At 39.2% G+C, this 26,835-nt stretch overlaps 3 protein-coding genes across 6 annotated transcripts; 1 reads left to right on the plus strand and 2 right to left on the minus strand.

Moving 5' to 3' along the window:
• The first annotated feature begins 38 nt into the window (after positions 1-38).
• On the plus strand, positions 39-1,424 carry mtrfr (mitochondrial translation release factor in rescue). Its single transcript, XM_066690045.1, has 3 exons — positions 39-213; positions 463-765; positions 1,140-1,424. The coding sequence occupies exons 2-3, from the start codon at positions 490-492 to the stop codon at positions 1,371-1,373; spliced, it is 510 nt and encodes a 169-aa protein (XP_066546142.1). The 5' UTR covers positions 39-213; positions 463-489; the 3' UTR covers positions 1,374-1,424.
• Positions 1,425-1,592: 168 nt separating this feature from the next.
• On the minus strand, positions 1,593-4,844 carry cdk2ap1 (cyclin dependent kinase 2 associated protein 1). Of its 2 annotated transcripts, none has more exons than XM_066690046.1 (4): positions 3,823-4,844; positions 2,794-2,891; positions 2,452-2,581; positions 1,593-2,217 (listed from the first exon to the last, which is right to left on the minus strand). In XM_066690046.1, the coding sequence occupies exons 1-4, from the start codon at positions 3,887-3,889 to the stop codon at positions 2,150-2,152; spliced, it is 363 nt and encodes a 120-aa protein (XP_066546143.1). In that variant the 5' UTR covers positions 3,890-4,844; the 3' UTR covers positions 1,593-2,149. The 2 variants fall into 2 exon arrangements, with proteins under 2 accessions (XP_066546143.1, XP_066546144.1); XM_066690047.1 differs by having other exon boundaries at positions 2,452-2,578; positions 3,823-4,841.
• Positions 4,845-5,771: 927 nt separating this feature from the next.
• On the minus strand, positions 5,772-23,143 carry sbno1 (strawberry notch homolog 1 (Drosophila)). Of its 3 annotated transcripts, XM_066690042.1 has the most exons (33): positions 22,815-23,143; positions 22,418-22,672; positions 20,588-20,704; positions 20,013-20,153; positions 19,279-19,579; positions 17,857-17,957; positions 17,528-17,624; positions 17,124-17,284; positions 16,788-16,921; positions 16,593-16,683; positions 16,305-16,466; positions 15,720-15,855; positions 15,179-15,284; positions 14,644-14,797; positions 13,598-13,780; positions 13,409-13,506; positions 12,968-13,116; positions 12,474-12,674; positions 12,180-12,353; positions 11,637-11,809; positions 10,688-10,819; positions 10,446-10,581; positions 10,123-10,235; positions 9,915-9,986; positions 9,735-9,834; positions 9,414-9,488; positions 9,017-9,163; positions 8,776-8,870; positions 8,341-8,427; positions 7,918-8,055; positions 7,753-7,829; positions 7,443-7,636; positions 5,772-7,161 (listed from the first exon to the last, which is right to left on the minus strand). In XM_066690042.1, the coding sequence occupies exons 2-33, from the start codon at positions 22,418-22,420 to the stop codon at positions 7,019-7,021; spliced, it is 4,191 nt and encodes a 1,396-aa protein (XP_066546139.1). In that variant the 5' UTR covers positions 22,421-22,672; positions 22,815-23,143; the 3' UTR covers positions 5,772-7,018. The 3 variants fall into 3 exon arrangements, with proteins under 3 accessions (XP_066546139.1, XP_066546140.1, XP_066546141.1); XM_066690043.1 differs by lacking the exon at positions 22,418-22,672; XM_066690044.1 differs by lacking the exon at positions 22,815-23,143 and having other exon boundaries at positions 20,013-20,138; positions 22,418-22,807.
• Positions 23,144-26,835: the final 3,692 nt, after the last annotated feature.

Consider the following 26,835-nt stretch of genomic DNA (forward strand, 5'->3'; position numbering starts at 1 on the left):
GGCTCTGTCTTGCAGCGCCAGAGGAAGGCGGAAGCGAGCTTTTTGTCCCGCAAGGAGGTCGGGTCAAAGTTCAGGGGGTATCAGGAACAGGAGGCTGGGTAGCGATCAACACGTCAAAATACAACTAACTGTTCTTTTATGAGCCCAGGCCATACTGTCAAACTCTTTTAAAATTAGTGTCTGGGAATGTATTTGTGTGTGTGATATACTGAGGTACTTATTTTTTGCTGAATAATTTGCTAAACTCGAATGTTTTGTGCATTGCAATTCAGAATAATAATTCAACAAAATAATAATTTAAAGTCTGTATTTGCAAAACGGTTTCGCATGGCACAGCCCACTATGCAATGTGTCCCATCTGTGAACAGCCGCTCTGTTATAAAGGAGGGGCATTGTGTTACCTGATATAGCTGGCATCTGGTTGCAGTCCGTTGGTAAAGGTGTAGCGCTGATGTGTTTTAGGGACCGGAGTGCCAGGCTGCTGCTTCTATGCCGTCACCTCCGCTGTTTCGCCTGCTCTGGAGCTTGTCCAAGACCCTGACTTTGGGAGCCTGCTGTCCTGGACGGTTGCCGTTGTGTGGCAGACCGATGACATGGCCCCATATTCCCAGCGCCGGGAAGAAGGACTCTCTGGATCTGCCTTCGGTCAATGAAGAGGAACTGGAGGAGCAGTTTGTGAGGGGACATGGTCCAGGGGGACAAGCAACCAACAAAACCAGCAACTGCGTGGTACTGAAACACATCCCATCGGGCATCGTTGTGAAGGTAGAATGCCATTCAAATGCACACTTTCCTGGCAGTGACCGCCATCGACTTACAAAATACAAAAGCATAGAATACATGCTACTTGCTGTGACATGTCAATGCATACACTTCAGTATGCATTGACATGTCACAGAAAGTAGCATGTATTTTTCAAGCCCCTCCAAAACATCGAACACAGAATCTATTATGAAATATGAGTCACAGATTAGTGACAGTGGTTTATTGACTGTGTGGGTGACCTTGGTTGGAAAGATTTGAATCATCACACTGACCATGAATCTTACAGTCCAGGTACCCATGCTTTTCAATTATTAGTGTGAAAATTTGCCTTGCCAGTGCCATTCATTTTTTCCCCCACCTCTCACTTATTCTAGTGTCACCAAACTAGGTCAGTGGAGATCAACAGAAAGCGAGCCCGGCAGATAATGCAGGAGAAGCTGGACGTTTTCTACAAAGGTGAAGATAGTGACATTTTGAAGCAGAGGAAAGAGGGAGAGTGGAAAAAGCAAGAGAAGAGGAGAAAGGCCAGGGATATTCTGGAGAGGAAGAAACGCTTCAAGGAAGGCCTGCAGGCTGACTCAGACACGGGAGGGGAGGCTGGGACATGAAGACGCCACTGTCTGAATAGACTTCTGAATAAAAGCCATTCATATGAATAAAGTAGAGTATTTTTTTTAGTGTCTTGATCCTACAGACTTTCTGTGATAAGCTTTAATCAAATGGTTCCGTATAATAGGGACTAATTATTGAAGCAAATGCCATAACTAGAAGTGAAAGTTAGGAAAATAAAAATACATAGTCTTACGAATAACCAAACCCGACATGTCTTAATGAAAATAAGTTTTATTACGCTGAGTAATAAATACATACAAAGATGCAAATAATGGCTTTATTACAATAGTTTATCCAAATCCGTATGTTGTATATTTGGCACTATCCTTTTCTCAGTCTCCTAAGTATTAGTGTGTTAAAAATATTAAATCTTAGGACCCTAATCCATCATTAAATGCCCCTTGCTACAGTCTAAACCTGTACAAGCCATGCAGTTTTAAAATGAATTGGGAGCATTTGCTACCAAGCATGCAAAAGTTTTTTTTTTTTTTTTTTTTTTTTTTTATATAAGCAGTCAAGAAAGGTTGAGAAATTCCCAAATGGGAAACAAAATTAAAAAACAAAATAAGAAAACCGTGGAGGTTCCTGTCAAGTATAATTTCATATACTGGTCTTTAACTTTAGTTTCTGCATTCCTCAGGCCAGACGTCAAATGTGTTGTTCATTAGGAAAGCTATCTGCCTCTCCTGACATAGAATGGTTAGAAGATAGGGATTCTAAATGTTGTTCAGTTTTCATTCTTTAGTGGAGTTTGAAAGGGCTTCTCCAAGAGCTAGGATCTTGCATTTCTTTCGGTCTCTGCCAAGCATTCCCGTACCAGCCCTCTAGCATGAATGATACCTTCAAAATCAAACAAAAGAAAGTTTAATCCTTAGTTCAATCAATGAATACTGCTATGAAATCATATTTTATATAATGGGTTTAAGCTTCAAAAATATTTGCACTATTTTCAATGCATTGTGTTTTTATTATGTACTGCTGTATGTATGTATGCATCAATCCACACAATCAATTATACTGTGATAAAAGGAGGCTACATTGTATGACATTATGGATCCTGAACTGGAAAATTACCTCGTTTTAGTCTCTCCATGGCACTCTTACTTCCTGCATATGTTGGTCTAATTTCTTTTCCCAGTTCTTCTATAATGGCTAGGAGTTCTGCATATTTACTTTGAGGCACTTGATTTCCACTGGTCCCCTGCTAACACAAAGAAAGAGAGCATACATCAACACACACTCAGAACGGTCATCTTGATTATTTCAAAAGGTTAATGCACAAAACCTGGCGTTCGGAGTGACTGGCGAATCCTGATCAAGAACAAGAACGGTGTCGTGGGTGCTTTCCCCGTGCGTCTCTGTATGCTACTTCAGTCACCAGAAAAAGATGAAAGGTGTATTTGTTGGTTACATTACCTGTGTAAAGCCCAAGGAGGGCGGTCCGTAGTCGTTCACTAGCGGCCTGTAGGACTGTAACGTTGCTAAGCTCGTGGAGGGAGAATGCACATTTCCCACTGCAGGGAAAGACATGAGAAAATGAGGTTAGACACACTGTTCTGTTATTATAAATGCTCTTTTACACCCAGGACAGTACAAGGGCCTGGTTGCTGCCAGCCAACTATTTCTGCCACATCTATGTCAGTCTGAACGGATGCATCACAATGTCACTTTGATCAATGCATTTCACATCTCGTCACAGATGTAGCAGCACTGCTAGGATTACTACTGCATTCATAGTAAGATAAGGAAGTACCTAAAAAGGAGTTTTAAATATGAATGCTACTGGTAAGACCCTTAATAAATCCACACTATTTGAACGGACAGCTATCCTGTGGAATTTGTAAGCCACCTGTAAATGTGTAGTTGGATGTAAATATAATTAAGTTTAAATAGATCATGCATTTTATATATATATATATATATATATATATATATATATATATATATACACACACACACACACACACACACACACACACACACACAATGTGCTAGACATTGAATGAGAACTACATGCAATACGTCATATGAAACACTAGATGTCCTCAGAGGGCCAGAAAAAGAACATTCCTGATCCAGATCAATCATCAGCCCTGGGGAGACAATCATGGAGGAAACCGAACGGGCTGATTTAAGAAGCCAAAGTGATACATTTTTTATAACATTGTTATAGCATCCGCTCGAACAAAAGCGCGTTTTGGGTCCGGCGATCCCGCTTTCCAGTACCGAGTTACCCTCCGTTTATGTACTTTGCAGATGTACAAAAAAAGCTTTTATGATTAGTAATAATGGCGGATATGAATCAGCTCTCAGGATCTGACCCTATATATATAACTGGACAAAAACTACAGACACGGGCTTTCCCCAGGTATTCATTATAACATCGAATTTTGCATCCAATAAAACAGTAGTCCAGTTAAAAATTAACCGATATTTCAGGCTTACCCGTGTTCACGGAAGTCCCAGCAATGTGCGGGTGGAGGTTGGGTTTGTAAGACATTCCCAGAGACATTATAAATTAAAGAAATAAAAATGTCCTGAAATTCACTGAAGCGTCTCTGTCTCTCTCAGACACTTTTTGTTTACAGCAGCAGCACCGGCAAATATGGCCGTCACTTTATATTGACACCCACAATGCAATCTATCATCACAATGGTACATTTATGGCAAATTGACCAAAAAACCGGGGTCGTGCCCAAAACTCACACAGAAACACCACGATGATTAACGCTCCATTTTTTTTAAGAAATATATAATTTTAGTCTAATAATCTATTTTTAAATAAGGTTGGTTTTTTTTTTTTTTTAATAATTGGCGAAGCCTTGATTTTTTTTTTTTACAAGTTACCAACCACGTAAAACTTTGTAACACTTTTTCTTAGCCCTCTCGTAGTAGCTACAGCTGCAGTCAGACATGAATATGAGACAATATTCAACATCAAATTCAGTTTTTAACTTCTAAAATATTATCAAAGCTTACATTTAAGCAGAAATGTGTCTATACATTTTTTTTTTATTCTGTTGCGTAAAAAAGCAAAGGTGTGCGTGGACGTTTTATGTATCAACATGCAATTATAACTATTTTGTACTGCTTTGGGGAAAAAAAAATACAAATACAATCACTTATAAGCTAGGGAAAATGCACCGACGGTCATTTAGGTGAACTGACAGAAATGCACATGCACCTTATAGTAGAATATATAACGGCAGCGTGTGATTGTACGCTGAGCTAGGTTTTAATTTCCATTTATGTAATTCTCAATGTAAAGAAAAAGCCAAACAAATGGAATGCAAAGTCGTTTCCCTCCGAGTGACAGTGAAAGCAGCACAATTAGTAGTTTACGCCACAATGTATGCCTATGTCCCAATATCTGTATAAAACAGGGTTGTTTCAGAAATGTGTTTGACGGAATAAAACGATATAAAAGAGCACGAGGCGGCCCGCGCAGGAACTCGAGCTGACAATGGGCGCGCGTGCCACTCCGCGGCGCTTCCTGTCGCGCGCGCGCTCGCCCCCCCGGCCCGGGCAGCCCTCCACTCGGCCGGGTGACGTCTGAGCGGCCTGCGCGGAGGCACCCGTTTCCCGTGGTTCGTCTGTGCGAGGAGCAGGGGCAGATCCACGTGGGGTACTGGATGAAGCGGTAGTGAGTATATATGTAGGCAGACTGGCCCCGACAGGGTCTGCAAATACATTCCTGCACCTTTTCATGAAACCAAGCGTCACCACCACCACCACCTCCCGAGCACCGGCCATTACTATTGCCGTGATGCATGCATGGCGGGATTGGCAGTGCCGTGCAGGAACAGCAACAGCAACAGCATGTCAACCATGGGTTTTACAGCTATGCAGGTGAACATACTCCGATGAACCCAGTGTGACCGATGCGTCACGAACATTTCACCAGAATACAGAAAATATATCCTCTCGGTTTACCAAGCTTCTAGGTGATCGTAAGGGATCGCATTAGCCCAGTTTGATTGACAAACCCAACTATAGCATTAAGGATTAACCCGAATTAACAAAATGAAGCTAATCAAGTCTTTATGTGCTCCTTGTGCATCTGAAATCATGAAGGTTCATGAAGACCATTCCTCCCTACAATCATGTTATAGTAACACCCTATAGCAGAAACAATACCGAAATGTAGTTTTTATGAGCTGGTGAACCTGTAGTCTGTATTGATGCAAAGCACAAATTGAGCAAAAACACTTGGAGCAGTTTGTAGGCTACAACAGAAGCACAATTGACATGTGGTTCAAGATTGTTTGTATGCATTTCAAAAACTTTACCTCCAATAAAATTAAAATGACTGCCCTAACATGTGTGACTAACGTGTAAGAAACCTAGTAAGATTTGGAAATAAATATGAATTTTCACACAAAGAAATCAAACCATTTTCAGTTCTTTTTTTTTTTAGATTTATTGGTCATTTGCAAGATGTCAAAATCTTGCTGCAATGTATAACAGATTTAAATTTCAATATACAATGAATCTGTCAGTAGTGCAACTCGTGCAAGCATGAAATGACATTGTCCTTCAATATTTTTATAAACATCAAATGTACTTATAAGCCAACATTTTTTTCCAGATTTAAGATATGTAACTATACACATTTTGTACAGCAAATAATTCATACCAGCATAGGAGAAATCTATCCTGCCTCACAACATTTACAGCACTTAAATGAAAAGCGCTTATAAAGGTTTGCGTCCCATCATGAAGTTATGTCTGAATTGTTTCAAGTGGCAGCAAATATTAACAAGTGGAAATAGAAAGTTAAAAAATATAAAGCAAGACCACAATTTGGAGTGGCCTCGTGACATTCCAGTTTACAGACTGACATTTTAAGTAAAGAAAAGGTAAAATGTATACCTTCATAAACACATTAAATATCAAACAAATGACTGATGTGAACTTTAGAAACTGAGATCAGTTTCATTAAAGAATGGTTTTTATAATGAAGTAAAATGGGAAAAAAACTAAACAATTATAATTATGGTCATAGAAAGTCACAGCTATGTAACATTGAACCCTGTAGTGAATATGGCCTTTAAAAGGAGCTTACACCTTGGCTACCATCTTCAAGAGCAGGTCTGTGATGTGTGAAGTGAAAGAAACAGAAATGTGGTAAACTTGCAATGTCATGCTTTAGACACGTATGCATCAGCACACTGAAGAAAGAGGGGGAAGTGACATGCATTAAGATATATTCCCAGCATATCAGTCTTAAAAAAAAAGTGCGATTGTTTTAACCCCTGAGCACTGTCATATCATGTCGAATAAAGGAAACAGTTCAAGCACTTCACTTGCAGGGAATACAGAACAAACCTGTAATTATGAACAAAAGCCAGTAGAAAGCACATGAAAAGTTCATATGAAAAAAAGGTAGGAGATGGGGGAAGAGGAGCAAGAAATATTTTGTATTAATCCACGTCGCTCTATTTCTCCTCCTTCACAGAGGTTTCTTCAGTTCTGACCTGAAGTGAGAGGTGTTGAGTGTTCCAGTGAACTTCTAATGAAAGAATATTCTTTGGACAAGAACCCTGAATGTTTCCATCTGACAGCCACACAATGTGCTCACAGAGCATGTTCTTAAAAACCTCAACATCCGTTTAGTCCACTTCGCAGTCTGCGCCGGGGGCTATGTGTTACTGAAGTGGTTAATGCTCTGTGGGTGAAGCTGCTGCCACATTTGCTGCTGCTGCACTGCCAGCTGCTGAGACTGGTCCGAGGAGGACAGTATGTTGGTCAGTGGAGCCACGCAGTTTGCAGGAATGATCAAACCTGTCAACCAGAGAATATCTTAAGTGATGGAATATTGTGCAAACAATTCACCAGTTTTAAAGGAGACCAAGAAAGCCCCACTCTGGGCCTGAATTTAATCTCTAGAGAATCATCACAGGAAAATAAGTGCCTAAAATTAATTAGCTGCTTAATGCTCATTGGCTTGCTTGCTTATTTGCAATGACCTTACAACTTAAAAAAAAAAAAATTCAGAATATGGGGAGTCAGCTGATGAGATGGTACAGATGCAAGGGAAAAAGAAAAGCCAAGCAAAATCTTACCCACGATTCTCTGTCCATCCTCCGTTCTTAATCGAACAATTTGCATTTTCACATTGGTGCCACTGACAGAAGCCAGAACGCCCTCTACTTTAGTCCAGACACTAAGAACTGAGCCACACAGGACAAAGTATGTTCGGCATCGGAGACCAATCTCACACTGAAGTCCTATTGAGGCCTTCTTGCAGTTACCTCGCCTGTAATAAATTCAAAAAAGGGGGGAGGGGGGCATAAATTGGGAAGACATTAAATTCAGAGTTAAAATAAATTCAAAGAAAAAGGAAAAAGGCACCTTTACAGTACAGGTACTCACCAATAGGCATGAGAACAGATGTCAGCCGAAGAGACGTACTGATCTATCCAGTGCTGCTTAGCATCCTCTGAGAGTACCTGTTCGAGGACATTTTTAAGCCTTAAGATATGGAAACATTTGAATGAAATAATAGAAAAACAATAGTCTTTACTTTTAAACATTTACCTTTTTACACTTCTTCCGAATGTCTGCATAGGTTTCGAGTTTCAATTGCTTTCCTGTGTTTGGCCTGTACACAAGAAACAATCTCTTTTTGGTGTTGACTTCCTTCACTAGGATAGCCGTCTTCTTGTTATTTCTCACCTGAAAAAGATAAATGAAATGTAACGGTAAGGTGTCTAGATAAATCCTGCAACTGAGTGACAGAGGTACTTGGGTCTCTGTGGTCTGACTAACACAATTGAGTGATTAAATGGTTAAAACTACACCTAGCATTTTTTTGAGGACAGAAAAAAAAAAAAAATCTATACATTTACAATCCAAACATGAGGGTGCCATGTCTTCCTAGTCCATTTTCTGCTCAGTTATTTATGAACAATGTATACATTTCATCATTTTCAAATTAACAGAGGTTTATATAACACTCACCTGCACATAAAAGCCATCATCTGGTCCCATCTGTTCTGCCCAAATCCGGGTAGCATCTTCCCAAGACATACCTCTTTCCACACTTACCTAAGGAAACCATGAATGAACAGGATTAATAGAGAAAGGTATCTCAGCGACAATGCTATAATCCATTCCCATAGTCATCCCTTCTAACAAATATCTGTAGAAAAATGTGACGGAAGGAACTACACACCAATCCTAACAGAAGCCAAAACCACATTCCAGTACACAAAGTGGCATAAAACATTCTAAAGATTGTCAGAATTCTGGAGCACTTCATGAGAAGAGGTTTACAGAACAGGGAACAGTTTTAAATTTAGACTGGTTAAACATTTAGGGGTAATGCACCTTTTGATCAAATGAAGACCAGACAAGATGGGTGCATAAGAGGAAAAGAAAAACTAATTGACGTACTGTATACAACTCCACATGTCCTGAGGTAGAATATCCAGGTGTGAGAAATTTCTTCACATCACATTTCTTTACTTTCTCATCACCAGAGCCAAGATCTGCAAGAGGAAAACCACAAAAAGAACTACAAGATAAGAAGCAGCAAGCACCAAATATTACTGGGTGTAATTAAAATACTAGCTTATTTGAAAATATATATCCCTTTTAGTGTTATCTTTATTTAGATTTGTCTTTAAAATCTTACCCAAAATGCCCATGTCATATCGCCCATTCTTTTTGGCATTCTGAATAACTGCATTTAGCGTGTCAGAGAAATACTGGAATAGTGCATTCTGTTGTTGGACCTCCATGCCAAGAATCCTATTCAGGAACTTGCCAATATTGTTATAATCTGTACAGGGGAGGGAGAAAGAAAAAATGACATTTATACAGTGTGCAGTCTATTAAATGCAGTCCATCTTTGCCATCTTACTACAGCACTATAACTGACAAGTCTATAAAATGAAATACAGTATTTTATAGTTTAAAGCAATTATATACACAAAGATATCCAACAATTAGACTGATCTTCCATAAATTCATGTAAAACTGTCCTTTGTACAAGTATGAAGATGCCAAATAAAAGGCATCATTAAGTTTACCTTTATCCAAAGTGAGGATCCCTGAACGATCTTCCACATTTATTAACCCCACACCAATTAAACCATGACGGATTTCTGTCAAAATAAGAAAACAATGCAAATGATTTATATAAGCTTCATTTAAAATGTTACCATATACCCAGGAAGATGGGACTGGCATATTTTAGCTCCAAGACTACTTCAAAACACATTTTATTCAGAATGATCCGTTTCCACATTTAGAATGTATATACTGCCACAAGGAACTCGAGATAAACAGATGTTGCATACACAAAATAGTAGTTTGCAATATTATACATAAAACACAGACATGACAAATACCTTTGAAGAAATCACCATCAAAGTTAGCAGGTGGCGATACCAAGGGGGAATCCAAATTTACAATGGACTTCATCACAATCTCCAGGGCATTTCGTCCATACTGTTGAAATAACATTGGATCAGTACAGAAGAACACTGAAGTAAACAATTAAGCAAAATAGTCAAACCCAACACCCTTACCTTGTTGTCAAAGTTGAACCTGCTCAGATCTCTGGACTCAGTGGCTCTTCTATCACCGTGGGTAAGGGCACCCTAGTAAATGTGACGCATGATATGGTTAGATGACTTCATAAGGAAAAGACCCAGAACAGATTCTCTCAGGAGAGGGGGGGGGAGTGCTTGTAATTTTGAATGAACATTAAATCTTAATGTTTAACTATAAACTTACCAAGCTCTCAAGCCTCTTGGCCACAATGGAGGCAAAGCGCTGCTCTCCAGCCAGCTCAGAAATGAGGAACACATACTCTGGAGCCGTCACCTGATTCGATCGGTGTGTCCTTCCTACAGAAAAGGAAGGAAACGGTGATCAGCATTGAAATATAAGATTAACTTCTTTCACTGGGCAAAACTGACTAACAGCTCGCCTTCAAAATCCCCATCAGCCCCAGCCTTCGTAATCCATTACCTTTCAATGACATTCATCCAGTTCCCTTCGAGGGGTAAAACAGGAAAAATAACGACCATTTAAGCAAGCAGCTATCCGTTACTCACCAAACTGCTGAATGGCCCTGTCAGCACTCCATGGCAACTCCAAGGTCATGTGCACTCTCCTCCTCTGGTTTTTAACTCTCCTGTCTGCTTGCAATGAAATACCAGAGCTGGCGGCTTCTGAAATGATGGCAATGTTCTAAAAGTAGAGGGGAGGGGGAAAGAGTAAATCACTTGTAATCTCTGGTCAAATGAGAGCAATCCAGAGAGCAGACACTGCAGTACATGCTAGCCTTCTGCCATACCTTCTCTCCATCCATGAACCTCTGTTTTTCAGTGATATTCAGGATTTCCACAGGAACATCAAGCTCTGACCTTGACTCATAAGATATGCTGCCATCATCATTGCTCACAACTCTGCCCTTCCGTCCAGTCATCTACAAAAAAAGGAGAACAAGTCATGCACTCTTCTTACGTGTGGTGCTCCTGTTGACGCAGTCAGTAGGAAAAAACTAAGGAATTCACCTTCATACATGTAATAAAGGCCTGAAACACAAGAAGGAACTGCAACTACACATTGAGAACCATCATTTAAACACACTTCAGATCCGGCAGAGTCACTACCCAAACAAGGAACCACACCAGCACCAGCTTTGAGCTGAAAGTCAAATTAGACCATCTGGTTTTAATGCATGAAACACCTGGGGGGGAATACTGCAGATCTGTGTTGATCATATCTATGCCAATGTGCCAATTTCAAGTTAGTTTCCATATTGCACACGATCATCTGGCTAAACATTTCTACACATTGGCAATTTCAACATATGCCATGCTTCTGCACTGGACACTGCAATTTTGAAGTGGGTTTCTTTAAGTAAAAATGCTTAACCGTTCCCCTGCAATGGCTTTTACAGCTGCATTCAACTTAATTATCCTTATTATATTATAGGTCACTTACTGTGGTAAGCCTCATTTTATCATTTAGTGTATTGAGCTCCGCTGAGAACTGAAGGGTTTAACGGTGTGCTTTGCTCTAACTTTGTATTTTTAGAATCTGTAAAGGTTAATCGATTTGCCTACCATTTACAGGTAGTGACTCACACCTGTCCAAGCCAAGGCCCATTCTCTACAAATTCTTTGCCTTCTGGGCTTTGACTCACTGGAATCTAGTCCTTGCTTTCAACCAGTGCCCGTCATGGCAGTAAACAAGTGTTCAACTGTCCTCTAGTCAGGAGACAATGAGCGGAAACTGACCTCGGCCACGTTATCTGGACCGCCCAGTTCATCAATCAGTTCATCTAGAGTGTTGGGTGGGAGAACCTCAGAAAGCTTTTCCAGTTCTTCAAGTAACTCTCGTTTCATCTGTTGGGCATTTTCAACAGCGTCTTGGCTAGTCACACAGCTGTTATTGTCGCTTTCTTTTTTTACTGAAAACAAATAGAATAGTAAAATTAATACCAAACATGCATGGTGGCATGACTGCCCAGCATTATAAATCACTATCGGTAAAGTATTTTTTTATATATATACATTTTTTGATAAATAGTAAAATACTGGTCCATCTTGATCTCTAAGCTACACATTCTCATCTAGACTTTTCCAAGTAATGTGTTGGACATAATCTACTTCAGCTCATCACAGTAAGACACTTCAATTAGAATTGTGAATACAGGAACAGTTAAGCACTTGGATTTTTACAATGTGGACACCTTTATTGAAATAAGTTATGTTAGAGAAAGATCTCAGTCTGAAAATGAACATGTACCGGGACAGTCTGAAAATTAGTGCAGTACATACCAGCAGGTGTGCTGACTGATGGCGTTTTAACAACTGGAGTAGTAAAAGCAGGCCGTGTGGAACCCAGACCAGATGCTAACAAGGCACTTTGAATAGAGTCAGGATCTATACGCTTCTTTTTCTTTTTGTTCTTCTCCTTTCCTTTCTTGTGCCCTTTTCTAATCAACCATGGATCTGAAACAGGAAAAAACAACATCAAAAACCATAGAAACTGCTTCGGATCATGCATATTTAGAACTAATACTGACAGAGGATTCAGAGACCCGGGGTCTCGTGCCATCCCGATCCACCTACCATCTTCTTCATTCTCACTGGATTCATCTCTGAAGGGATTGTACTCGTCTTCCTCGCCCGAGCTGACTGACTTGAAGCTGTCATTATCGCTGGACGCGTCCTTCTCTGAAGCCTCCGAATCACTCGGGCTCTCGTCGGAACTGCTGCCTGAGAGACCGCCTGATTTGCGAGGCTTTTTCGCTTCCTTTTTTGTATCTTGACCTAGAAATGTTACAAATGAATTCAAAAATCAGTATCAGTCACCTAGAGGGCCACAAAGAATGTGACCAAAAGTAGAACATTTACATTTCAACTAAATTGGCATAGTTTCATGTTTTTATAAAATCAAATCTAAACTGCAAAGTGTTTTATTGCATGCATTTATGGAATCTTACTATGTATCTTTAATACTATATTTAACAAACTTAAATGATAATATCCAGAGAGGTATTGGGTTTAGAACAGGGCCCCAGGTCTCTCAATTCAATTGAACATTTTAAAATATAGCTTGATACCTTTCCGTTTCTTTCCCTTCTGGTCTGTAGAAGCACTGTCATTAGGGGACGGCGTTTTCTTCGCTGATAAATCAATTCCTAACAAGCTGAAGAGCTTTTGTCTGTCAGGGGCTGGAAAATGTTTCTCCACCAGGGACTGCAGTACACCCCTGTTAAAAAAATATATTAACTCAAACTGTATTGTCCAGCACAGCACACATTTACAGGACTTACAGGAGTCCATATCCAAGTTGTGTCCAGTGTTTAAGAAAGGCGAAGCCTGAGAGCTGGCTTTTGGCTAAATAGCATGGTAGAGAGAAGTTCACTCATTATTGAAAAGATTCTTATTCACATTGCCAAAAAAAAGTCCTCCCCTCAATTCTTAATAAAAAAGAGGGACTGCTAATCCAATACCTGGACCATAAACAAAGGGTAACCAAAAAAAAAAAAAAAAAAACTTACTTCGCTGTTGAAACAAAGTCATTTAATTCTCCTCCTCCTTCCTCCAGAGCCTCCAGTGTTCTAGCTTCTCCAGTAGACTGCAGACCAATGACCACACACTACAAAAACCAGGTCAAAACAAGAAAATACAGGAATTACAATACAATTAAAATAAATTGTAATAAAATCAAATTAAACAAAAATGTGTACCTTTCCATTTTTTATCTCTTCTCTTGCTAGCTGGACCACTCTCCTCACTTTCGACGCGATGCACAGATACTTGAAGAAGCGCTGGTGTGCGGACCAGAACTGCCCCCACATGGACTTCTTCATGCGCAGCTCTGCATCCATGAGGTTGGCCGCCTGCTGAAACTTCTCTCTGGCACTCACCCACTGGAACAACACAAACAAATACATGTGAAATATGGCAACACCTTCTTACAAAACATTTTCACAGCAGCTTGAGCTTCAAGAATCATCATATCAGTAACTAGGACTTTTAATAGCAATGTGGTTTGCCACAGCTATCATTTCAAATCCAGGTTAGTTTCCTACTCCCAGCCAAGACACTACATCAATAACTGTCACACAAGCGATCTGAATGCACTCTGAAGTATTTAGGGCAATTTACATAGAATGAATGACAGTTACTTATTATACTTCACAAAAGATCCTACACTATCAAAGAAAGAAAATATTGTTATATAACAGAATTTAGTGTTTACAGACTCCATCAGATACTTCATGCAATTACTCAATATATATGCCCAATTGAAAGGAAATCCACAGATTTGCTTGGAGAAAATTTGATCAATGCAGACCACCATTGCTCACTTATGCTCTGAAACCTGGTCACTAAAATCAAAAGTGACAAACTGGAAATGCAAAGCATGGAAAGATGCATGCTGAGACTAAGAGACTGAAAAACAAATGGATGCAAGAGCAAAAGTAAAAATGAAAGAGGGCCAGACATTGCAAGACGATCAGACCAAAGATAGACAAAAGCTCTCAAATGGATGGCAAGAGATAAAAAAAAGAGACCTAGAAGATGACTACATAAAAGATGGGAAGATGAAACATTTGTTGGTGTGACCTGGAAAAGAGATGCCGTGGAAAGTGTAAATCTCTGGGTGGCCTTCATCCAGCAGCGGATCAATATATTATATATATTATATATATTTTAAGGGGTTTACTGAACTTCAGGCTGATATCAATATTGTAATCCCATAAATTATGGCACAATAATGATTCCTTACCAAACGAACTGCCTTGTTGTACATCTTAATGTAGTCCAGTGTCAAAGGGACCTCTTCGATCTTGAAGGTCACTCCAGCGAAGCTCAGTTGTCTTGCAATGTACATCCCCCTCAACTTCATATCCATGGCAACTATTTCCATGGCACCTACACCTCTACATAAATACATAAAACACAAATATCTTTTAGTGATTAATTATGTATGGCAGACCACCCTCCAACAAGCTTAATTTTTTAGAGAAAATATACACTGCCATAAGCTGCAGAACAAAGAACAGAAGAGAAAAATCTATGTTTAGCCAGCTTTACACAATCATCCCTCAGTGCTGTTTATTTATATTTTAAGAAAAAACACACCAAATTCAGAGCTCGCTACACTCTCCAAAGTTAATTATCCTAAACATTTAAAAAACTGTCGATATAATAGTGAGGGAAAACTTTGGCAGACCATCCCCCCCCCACCACCATTAACACAATTACATTTTTTTGACATGAACCAAATACTAGTAATTTGTATACAATGTTCACATCTGTACCTTCTTTCCACAGCTTGAATAAAATTGCTGAACTCCTTGAATGGAGTTCCTTCACCCCAAATTCCAAGCCGATTCATATATGCCATATTCCGTGGCTCAGAGGCTCCTAGATAGGGACAAAAACATTAAACACTGGATGTCTGATACTTAGATTATTCAAAATAGATTCCACAATTAAAGACATGTGTAAATACTTAGTACTTTATGAATGTGAGGTATCTTATTCTTCATTAATAATCAGATGTGTAAAATGTGTGGTGACAGTGTGGAGTATTGGTTAGGGCTCTGGACTCTGGAGTGGGGGCACTGCTGTTGTACCCTTGAGCAAGGTACTTTACCTAGATTGCTCCAGTAAATGCCCAGCTATATAAATGGGTACAATTGTAAAAACTATATAATGTGATAGTCACCCAGGATAAGGGTGTCTGTTAAGAAAGAGTAATTTTTTTTAAAAAAAGTATCCTTATCAGAATAAAAATTAATTTCGAACATAATACCTGCAATACAACTATTAACACTCAAGGGACCACGTGGTTCTTACCTGTAGCACTGGCATATACCACCCTCGCCTTTGGTAGCTTATTTTGGAGTTCTAAGACAGCCAAGCCAGTCTTGGTTGGTTTGGAAGAACCAATCGGGCAGACATTTTTAGCTTTGTGACATTCATCAAAGACAATCTGAAGATACTGTCAAGGAATTATTGTGGTATCATAAAAGCTGGAACTGGGACCTTGTCATTTTAGCCATTTATACCCAGACATGACCTATCTGGTTTCAATGCTGAAAACTTATGCAGTGCTCACCATATTCAAAAGAACAGTGCTTCCAATTAGTCTCATTAAAATAAATATTTCACTCTTTAGGAGTTTATAAAGGCATAGAAGGCAACTGCCTCCAGGAGAAATAACTTCACATTACAGATACACTGCAATAACATAATATTGTTGAAAACTCATCTACATATACCTATAGAACACAAATATCCCATTCCATTAAAATTAATATGCCATTTTACAAATCTATCAAAACAAATGTATAGCTCAGATGCAGTGGCAGACTATAGGCCTTCTCAATTTCTCCTTAAAGCTCGTTTAGCCTTTTCTAAATTACCAGAATAAAAGGATACCACTCCATCAAAATCCTCTCCACACCAGTGAAGAAGCTGTTTGAATCTGGTCTTGTATTTTCCTCCAGACTGACTTTCCCCAATCAGAGAAGAGTATGTGGCAAAAATGACACCTTTCTTCACACTCCCATTGTGCTTCGAAGATATTTTCCCATATTTGAACTGAAACAAACATTTAATAGCAAATTTTAGATGGGTAATGTTTAAAAAAAAAAAACACAAGATTCACTTTTTTTTTTTTTTTTTATTGCCTTGTTTGATTAATTTGTATAAAAAGGACAAAACTACCTTATTAAGTGAATGAACCTGGATGTTTTTAGCTCCAATGTCTCTGAGGTCCCTTTCAGCATCATACTTCAAATCATTGGAAACACTAAACCTGTGGAAACAAGAGATTATCCATCCAAAATAGTGTACAAACATCTGTAAAAACAAAACTCTTAAGGACTTCAAGAAATTAAAGAGCATGTCGTCCACTCTTACCATAGCGCTCTCTTCCTGCCAAGAAGGTAATTCTCATACATAATTCCTGCTATGGTCCTGCCCTTGCCAACTCCAGCTCCATCACCTATTAGATAGGCTGCCCTGTCCCCATTTGGAAGGAATGTTTCATGTTGCTTTAAAGAAATTAGAAAAACAGTTCAATTTAGTTCACAGCCTTCGGTATTTTTAAAACAAATGACACAAGAGAAACAAGTACAAATAAACGCCCAATAAAATAACAGGAAGGGCTCCTTCAGCGACCTCCAAAAAGAAAAGGGTGCTTATAATGCACTCCATATATGTCTAGCTTTGGAGTAGAAGCAACCGGTCTTGTACCTGAGCAGCATATGTAATGGCCTCTAGCTGCAATGCCGAAAGCCACCCTCTGTCAATGGTCTCCTCAGTAATAGACAGCCTGTACCACACATCAGGAGGGGATACACTCGACAGTGAACTGGTTTCCACTACCGGATCTGGGTGACGCAGGCCAATCTTCACTGCGCAGCATAATAAAAACTCCAGTTAATAATATTCACTGCACATTAAGAATATTCAGTAAGTATATATAGAAATAAAACCAGTTTTTTGTGAAATGCTTAAATAAGCATTTGGAGAACAGGCTACTCTTTAGAACCAGGCAAAGACGACAGCTTGAATCGAAGCAGAGTTAATAAATGTCAGACACAGTGAATGTTTCTACAGGGCATATGAAAAAAAATAACCCCTTCATCAACGCTTACATTTCATAGGCATGTATTCAGCATATGTCTCTGCATGACCCAGCTCTTCATCCTCCTCCTCTTCGGGTTCTTCCTCTTCTTTAATGCCTGGTATTTTCTGCAAGATCGGCAAAACGCACATCTCTTATCATCAAGCATGATTATTTTAATTGACAGTCAGAACTGTTGCTTTTATGGCTGTAAATAATTCAGGGGCAACAAAACATTCAACCTAGTTTCTTCCTGTATTACAATTAGGATTATGTAAAAGATTTTACGTAACAGATGCAATGGCTTGGCAGATCTTTTAACAGGGATGAGAAGACATATGGTGTGAAACTCATACTTACATTTGTAGGTGAAAAGCTCCTCATTTTAATGTCATCATTGACCCAAATTCTTGCTACATCTTTGTTTGAGACCTCCTTTTTTACACCATTATTTAATTCAGCTGAAATCAGATAAATAAAAACATTTGTAGAAATTATCAATTTCCATTTTCCTGCATCACACACCCAACAACCAATGCATTCATTGCTATAAACATGTTAAGTGTAAAATGTGACAAACTGCATTTGGTGAATATTGTAGGATAAGTATATTCTCAAAACAAAAAAACTATTAACATTTCAAGTAAGTGTCCAACTGAGGAACTACAGGGTCTGCTCTAGAATTGTAACACATTAGTTCTCTAATCCCCACACCCAAGATGATGCATGACAAAACACAATGCAGTGAAATTTTTTGAAACTCCAGTCTACACCATCACCATTTTTGCATACCTGATTTATTTACCATCTTTGCAGAGAGCACAATAATTTCTGCAAAAAGTAAATGCATTTAATTTTTTGGGGGTTGCTTGGTTTTCAACAGTACAAAAAATCTACATGCAGATTTTTTTGTATTTGCATATCTGTCATTACTACAATTTAATTAAAATTTTCCCCAGTGGAAATAAAATGTCAGCTTATGCAAATTACATTAATAGTTTACATTCTTAAATCTGTAACTGGAAGCACCAAGTACATTCTGCATAGTCATTGACCCTGATACCCAACTTCTGCAACTGTAATCAAAGGAAACATTTCATTTCATAACAGAAATTGCTTAGAGAGAGCAAGAATGTTTAAAATCAAGGATTTTCAGCAATGTGCAGTTTAGTCCATTTCACAATAAAATCAAGTGCTACATTGACTTTTATCCCAAACAAATTACATATTTAAAACTTGTATTAATATTAACAATTTCACAATAACGATCACAAACCAAATGTGCACATCACAGCAGAGGGGGATAGGCACTGCAGAACTTCGCTCCTTTGCAAAGTTCTAGTGCTACTGTTTGGCCACACCCTGATTAATGGTATAATTTCCATGAAAAATGCAAACTGTTCCTTTGTTACAGTGCATTTCAAGACAAGACACTTATGCTGTCATGAAAACATGTGCTTGAAAGTTTCCAGGCCAGAGTCAGCACTCAAAACACTGAACATGAACTGCTTTTTTTTTTTTTTTTAAGTCATTTAATACAAAGCAACAATGGCTGGCAGGTAGTAATCAAAACAGGAATTTAAACTGAAACTAACTTTAGACAAAGCTGACACTGACTGACACTTCTCTATAACCTGCAAAAAAAAAAAAAAAAAAAAAAACTGCAAAATTCTACAGCACTGATAGAGGCTATTACAGGACTTTACACTCATATTGTAGAAGAGGAGCAGTCAGAAATGACAGCAACTATGCAAAAGGATCTTACAAAGTAATAGAACTTACTGGTAGCTGTTGCCACAGGCTGTGCAATATTTGGAGGTGGTTTGAGCTTCATCAGCTCATTGAGGCTGCTGGACTTGAGCAGATCTTTCAGTGGGATCTGGTCCTTATTGGGCGGTATCAGGGTCGTCCGCACAGTGGTAGTGGGTGCCTTTGGTGTAGTGGAGGTGTGAACCACCTTGGCCACTGTAATGGTCTGTCTAGATGTGGTACCAACAGATGGTTTGGTCACAACTATTGTTCCCAGGGAGGGCAGCTGATTGAGCTGATTCAAAACAAATGTTGTGGTCGATGGTTGAGGTTTCTGCAGTTTTATAAAAAAATATATTTTAAAAAACGGGCAAACAGGGATTCAAATAAATGACAGTTCAACTTCATGCTCAAAATGGTAACTGCAACTCAACATTAAACACTAGTCAAGTAGAGTGCTTTCTAAAGAAACAAGCCATCTGTTTTTAGTTTGGTTGTCAGATGAGAAGTGTTGCTACCATGAAATCCTTTCACTATTGTCTACATCTTAGTTAAGGGGCCCTAAGAACCTAAAACCTAAGAACTATTTCAAAGCCAGACAACAGCAAAAGTCAACAGCGATATCAAACAAATTTGCAAGAGTGCACAGACAGGTTTGGGTAATAATACTACCTAACTACCATGACTAAATACATCAAGAGGGTTTTCAAAGCACTGCACATAATACACTCATGTATTCCACCAAGAGGAAAGGGAAGGAGTCTTACCCTGACAGTGACTGTAGGAGTGGGTGGGCCAGCTGGTTCCTGCTTTATTGTCACTATGGGTTCCTGCTTCACGGTTGCTGCTGGTTCTGTTCCCAGACCACAATCCAGGGCACTTATAGGCACTGACTGAATAGACAAACACTGAATACTGTGAATATGAAATTATAAAACTCACACTTCATGAAGGTTCATAGATAAACTGTGATGTTTCCAAAACAAGGCTTTAAACACAAATCCACGCAGGTATAAGAGACAGGAATTACATCCCTTTTATTGTCAAATATTAAATAAAACCAGTGAGCATACTCAAAAAAAAGTATGCACCAATGAGAGTCCCCCTTTTTTTTTTTTTTTTGATAGGTACATAAATGATGGTTGGCAGCATCCAGTTTGCCATTGTTACAGAGAGAGTAGTACATGCTGCCTTGGCCCTTGTTTGCGGAGTGGCCCTCACATGTGGGAGAAACAAACCTGCTGCACTGTGCTTTTCATTCATATGCTAGACGTTCATTGTGGGAACAATTAACTCCCCCAAGTTCCCATTAACCAGGACAGACCAAACAGCTTGTTCTTACCTGTTGTACAGCTGATGGCACAGCAGTGTCCATTGGGTCTATATCAAATAGATCATTTGGGCTGATGCCACTCTCACTCAGAGCAGCAAGGAGCAAATCCTGACCAGGATCCATCATCTATGACAAGAGACAACTGTAAACAAGGACATTCTCTAAAGATAGGAACAAATATTTCCAACACACAACCTGAGCAATATAACAAAGTAGCACAAGTGTGATTTAGGCCCCCCTCAATTATTCTAAACTGGATATAAATGAGCCCAGTCTTAGCCCAAAAAGTGACGATGTTTGGTGTGGTTTATCCAACAGTTTAACAGACAGATTTCACCCAAAAATAAAGATGTAAAACATTACACAATCCTCAACTATTCCTTTATATCTGAGCAGCACATTCTCTGCCAACATCCTACACATTATTGATCTGGAAAGCTGAGCTTGGATTACTCTCCATGGACTGTGGAGTAAAGAGAAACTGAAACAAGCCAACACAAAAAGGAATGAGTTTCAATTCCAGGTTCTCTTCAGACCCTAGTACAATTATGGAGTAAAACAAGTGGGTTTATTATATTAAGATGAGTTTGTAATTAAGAGTAGAAAGAACCTGGTTATTGTTTTGCTAAAATTCTAGCTTGTGTGTAAATGTCAGTTAGTCTTACTAAACATGGTCAGATATACTTCAACACAGGTACGGGGAAACCAAACTAAACTGACTGGCACCTGATTAAGAATTCAAATTGCAGTATTTTTCTGTTCTTGTATCATTTGAAGTCAGTGTATGGAGACATGATTTTAAAGGAAAGTAAAATAAAAGATGATAATGTAAAGCCCATTCTTCATACATATATCATACACACACACACACACTTTGGGGGGGAATCAAGCAATAAGAATCCACAATGCATTTATAGTAAATATTACCATCTCAAAATGTATACAGCATGCTCCGCTAAACAAGAGTAGTACTGTATTAATATAAAATTAGTTTATCCAATCAAAATGCATTATTAAAAGTGTTGTGGAATACACTCAACACATTTGAAGTATACCACTTAAAACATTAATGGTTTATTTTACCAAATAGTTTCAACCAACTTCAGGGAGACATTTAGTTTGAATTATGAACTTTAAAGCAAAAACATGGAACTTCTGTCCTACATGTGACCTACAGTAAGTCATTTTTTTCAAGGTGCGGTGTGTTTTTCTTTATTAAACAAATATAAACGTTGCATTAGAAACAAAATGAAGACATTAAAAACATCCAAAGTCATTTTAGTTAAATGATACACAATTTATTAAATGTACTGTGTAAGAAGCAGAACACCTCTCTTTGGACCATGCTTCCTGGTACTTGCTATCAAAGACAATTTAATAAGTTACCGATTAAGTCTGAAAACGAGACTTATTTATGCATTTATTCTTTCTGCCACAAAGACGCTACCACGTTTCTCTTTGATTGCAAAAAGGTCAATTTTCACTCAGTCATAACCTCTACTCAAACACGTGTTCAGTTCATAAACTTCCGGGTTTCAATAGTCGTAGCTACGTAACGTTCGTTATTGTTAATGTTCCACCAATAAAGTCATAATTGACTATACATCAAGTCAAGATTAGGTCAAAAAATAAAAATACTATAAAAAAAAATACCAAAAAAAAAGTAATTAAATTTATAAAATATCGAGTTTACACCTTGCTTTACCGATACAGTGATAAACATATGACATTTATCAATCATCTACAATACTAATTAAAATACCCAACATACAACCGTTATCCCGTCAACAATGTAACGTTAACGAACTGCTCAACGATTGATCAGTCAGCAACACTTACCATTTAGAGGATAACTGTAGCCTGCAACTGTTAAAGGGATTTTGGTTTTTTTATGTTTGTATTATGGCTCCAATGGTGTCATTTGTAAAACGCCTTATTTATCAATAAGGAACGGTGATATTACGAGCCTATAAAAGTCTAAATATCGAAATCAAGCCGGGGGCTGCTGTCTCTGACAATGCTGCTGTGCGCCCCGTCTCCCTCTCTCTTTGCCGTTGGAAAGCCTCGGACCTTTCCGTGTTATGCTCAGTCACCCTAACAGCGGCAACAAGACAACAAAACACACTTCAATTATTAACATTTCATCCGCGCAGGTCCCATTTTGTTCTAATTCGGCGAAGTCCGGGAATTTGCGGCGGCCATTTTAAGATCTCGCAGCCTCCACAAAAGCACTTACTTGTCGAGTTTTTAGGCTTGCAATAACCGCAGCACAGTCGAGGCTGCTGCTCCCTCGCTCCGCCGCTTTCTATCCGACTGCCGCCATCTTTACCGAGCGCCCAGAGCCGCGTGCGGGTCACGTGACCGCCGCCCCCGAGAGCAGAAGCTTCCAGAGCCGGACCCGGGCCCCGCAGCGCCGCCGACACACCGCCGGGCCATCGCCGCCAAGCCGCACACAAAGCCCATAACCCGCTTCGGAAAAATTAACCGTAATTTCCATTTTTTCTTTATTTTAAAACAGATCGGGGAAGCAGCGAAGTAAGCCCAGATCACGTGACTGACAGATCGTTTTCAGGAAGTGACGTCAAAACATGCACTTCCTTGCTACGGAACGGTGAGAGAACGGAAGTTTTGTATGTCCGCCATGTTAGGAAGGTCAATGTTGGTTTTGGGCAGGTGTATTTTTCATTGGCAACGACGAACAAATTGATCAGCTATGTATATACGTTTAGTTAAATGTATACACAAAAGCCAATGCTTGTATGCATAGCTACACCTTAGAATTTGCAAACTGAAACCTGTCTTTGCATGTCATTTTGTTTATTATATATGAATTTAAATAGTTGTATTAAAGAAAAATGGTATGAGAACTGCAGCATATCATAATTGTATGTAGAAATAATACATAAGGACCACAAAAGCCACATCATGTTTATTGAACTGTCCTATCAAAGTCATGTTACATTTATTTGAAGGACATGTTTGCTTTCTGTATTTCTCTTTCACTGCATTTTCTTATAGTATATGTTCATCAAATTGGACCCTAGGAAGTTTGATAAGCATTGTGTTTTTGTTATGTTGGCCTTGGTGGAAAATCTAGTCTAGTTTGATTGTACTTAACTGAACATTGCCGGTTTGAAATAGTCTCCTGTAGGGGGACTTAAAGAATAAAACTTACATAAAACTCTACACAAATAATAATTTATGAAATGCACAGGAAGTGGTAACTTCTGGGGGCTACAACAACATACATAAGAAAATATTTATGTATTGTTCTGTACAATTCTCAGAATATCATAGAATGGTCTATTAATTCACATGCATCAATGTATGGGAGATTGCATTTTGATTCCACTGAATTTTATAAAGGTATATTTATTCTTTGAAAAAATCCCATGTTGTGATTCATACAGGAAGAAAGTATTTTTCATGTTATTAGTACTCCATTAGCCTTGGTTAATATTGGTATTTTTCGGTTTGTAAAAAAAACTTTTTATTTTCGTTCTTTCTGGTTTTATAGGACCAGGGTTCATATTGAGACTTAACCTCTTGTTGAATTGACCACCCCTTTTATAAAAGATGAAAAACAAACACTCAATAGTACACAATTAAAAAAAGAAGCATTCAATTTACATTTTTGGATTTAAACTAGCACTCTGAAAGTTTTGTGTGACACTTCTCCATTTATTTCTTCATAAAAGCACACATTAACAGCACACATTGCAACCATAAATGCTTTATGAGTATTGCCTACAGTCTCAAAAAAATACAAAATTAAAGAAGTTTGCAGCATGTACTTTTACATTTATTTTTTTATCTTATAGCTCTAATGTGCAAATAACTGTTGTTGTTCAGGCTTACATTGTTATTGTCAAAGTTAGTTTATTATTGTATAATTGAAATGCTTATGAGCAAAACAGACTGTTCTCATTTGTCATTCATTGAAGCTGACTGGGAGATCAGTTAATGACAGACAGATCCCTACATCCTTTTCCCTATTCCTTCCACGCTTCTCCAATTCCCTTACACATACAGAGTTATCATTCGAGCAGGTGTTCAATCACATCGTCCTCGAGAAGAAACATAAGCCAACAGTCAATCTTCTCTGTTTGTCCTGTCCCACTCCCCTCATCTTACCGGGCGGGGAGGAGGAACAGGGCTTCTGCTCTCCCACTCTCCTCTTCTCTGTCCACCCCTTCTCTCCTCTATCACGACTAACAGCTTTGAATTCCATGCAGTGGAACTCACCTCTCCCTCACCTCTTCCTTCTAGTTCTCTACCGTCCTCCCGGTCCACTCGCCTTTTCTTAATTCTCACCTCTTTCAGACTCTGAACTTTCCTTTCTCCTCCTAGGTCCTCACTCCTATCTGGCTGTTTCCCCTCTGCTTTTAAAAAAGCTGCTTGTTTAAAAGCCCACTCCTCAAGAAACCTACCCTTGACCCCACCTCTCCTCAGAACTACCGGCTTGTCTCCCTACTCCCCTTCCTCTCAAAGACCCTCGAACCATACTGTCCACCATCAGCTCTCTGCATTTCTCTCCCATCACTCACTTCTTGATCCTCTGCAATCCGGCTTCCACACAGCTCACTCCACTGAGACGGCTCTCCTGGCAGTCACTGACTCCCTCAGCTGTGCTCGGGTGGCCTCCCTCTCCTCAGTCCTTATTCTCCTTGATCTCTCTGCAACATTTGACACCGTCGATGACTTAATCCTCCTCTCCTCCCTCGCTGACCTTGGAATCTCTGAGACTGCTCTCACCTGTTCTTCCTCCTACCTCAGTAACCGGACCTACCAAGTGACATGGCGAGGTTCCTCATCCACCCCCCAACCTCTCCTCACAGGCGTACCCCAAGGCTCCGTCCTGGGCCCCCTCCTGTTCTCTCTCTACACTCGTTCCCTGTGCCCCCTCATCACAACCCATGATTTCTCTTACAATTTTTACACAGATGATGCCCAGATCTTCCTGTCTTTTCCCTCCTCTGACCCTCTCATCCCCTCTCGCATCTCTCCCTACTTGTCTATCTATCTCTGCCTGGATGCACTCACACCACCTCAAGCTCAACCTCTCCAAATCTGATCTCCTGCCCCCACCCCACCCCCCAACCTTCTTCTGACCTCTCCATCTCAATCCTCTTGGAAACTACGACACTCTCTCCCTCTTCTGCCGCTAAGACCCTAGGAGTCACCCTCGATCCTTTGCTCTCCTACACTCAGCACATCACCACGCTGACACGCACCTGCAGATTCTTCCTGAGCAACATATGCAGAATCCAACCCTTCCTCACCAACTACTTGCTTGGGATACATATGGATCATAAGAAGGGCCAAAAAGACACCCCTACTGGATTAAAATTCCAGGATATTGGAGACACAACTCAAATGGAAGAAAAGCATTATGGGATGTAAATATGTTCCCCTTGTAAATATCCTGACTGTGAACTTTGAAACGTATTTTCCATAGTAATTTACTTAATTAGCTTGGTATAGAAAACACCAATCCATGCATAAAGAACTATAAACCATAAAAAAATAAGAATTAAAAAATAAACATACAGAATGCTGGATAGTGAAATGCTCCCTTTCTCATTTTCCTTTACTGCTTCCCTAAATGATAGTCTCCTTAGCTCAGTTACCACCACTACTACTACTACAACCTTTAATCAGTTTCACTCTGTTGCCTTGTTTGCCTCAATGAAATGCAGTCCACAGCCCTCGCATGTTGATGAGTCAGTTGTTTCTGTGTATACCAGTCTCTGACTGCCTAGCACAATAATGACAGCATTAACTGCAACATGGCTTTATTGTCATAGAGACTGGAGTACAGACAGAAACAGTGACAAGGACTCAGAAAACAATGGGTGCAAATGCAGCAAACGTGAGCAGAATGCATTCTAACAGCTGAATTTAGCTTTGCTGGTGTTTTAGTTAATAAGGATTCTTTGTAATTGTAAACTACATGTATTTAAACATTTAATAATTAAGTGATTAATTATGAGGAAATGATACATAGGCCTATGTTTGAAACATCTTTAGTAACCAGTACCTCAATATAAAAGTGTTTTATCAGTGTTTTCTCCAGGCGTTTGACCATCATTTTACCAGGGAAGAACTCTACATACATTAGACAACACAATCCTTATTCAGATTATACTGCTGGTGCCTAAACTTATTTGATAGTTGCTCATATTCATACCAAACTGATTGTTTGGTCGATTTTCCATGTAATTTCATGTAGTAGTAGTAGTAGTAGTAGTAGTAGT

This window comes from Amia ocellicauda, chromosome 17 (genome assembly GCF_036373705.1).
Source record: "Amia ocellicauda isolate fAmiCal2 chromosome 17, fAmiCal2.hap1, whole genome shotgun sequence".
NCBI classification, from domain to species: Eukaryota; Metazoa; Chordata; class Actinopteri; order Amiiformes; family Amiidae; genus Amia; species Amia ocellicauda.

What these genes read in the sequence shown, in the direction of transcription:
- mtrfr (XM_066690045.1), top strand. Translation starts at nt 490, where the DNA reads ATGCCGTCACCTCCGCTGTTTCGCCTGCTCTGGAGCTTGTCCAAGACC. An exon ending in CATCGGGCATCGTTGTGAAG is followed by an intron (nt 766 to 1,139) that starts GTAGAATGCCAT and finishes CACTTATTCTAG; the next exon opens with TGTCACCAAACTAGGTCAGT.
- cdk2ap1 (XM_066690046.1), bottom strand. Translation starts at nt 3,889, where the DNA reads ATGTCTCTGGGAATGTCTTACAAACCCAACCTCCACCCGCACATTGCT. An exon ending in TGGGACTTCCGTGAACACGG is followed by an intron (nt 2,892 to 3,822) that starts GTAAGCCTGAAA and finishes CTTTCCCTGCAG; the next exon opens with TGGGAAATGTGCATTCTCCC. An exon ending in CCTCCTTGGGCTTTACACAG is followed by an intron (nt 2,582 to 2,793) that starts GTAATGTAACCA and finishes TCTTTGTGTTAG; the next exon opens with CAGGGGACCAGTGGAAATCA.
- sbno1 (XM_066690042.1), bottom strand. An exon ending in TGAATACATGCCTATGAAAT is followed by an intron (nt 17,285 to 17,527) that starts GTAAGCGTTGAT and finishes TATGCTGCGCAG; the next exon opens with TGAAGATTGGCCTGCGTCAC. An exon ending in GGTTCAACTTTGACAACAAG is followed by an intron (nt 9,835 to 9,914) that starts GTAAGGGTGTTG and finishes TTATTTCAACAG; the next exon opens with TATGGACGAAATGCCCTGGA.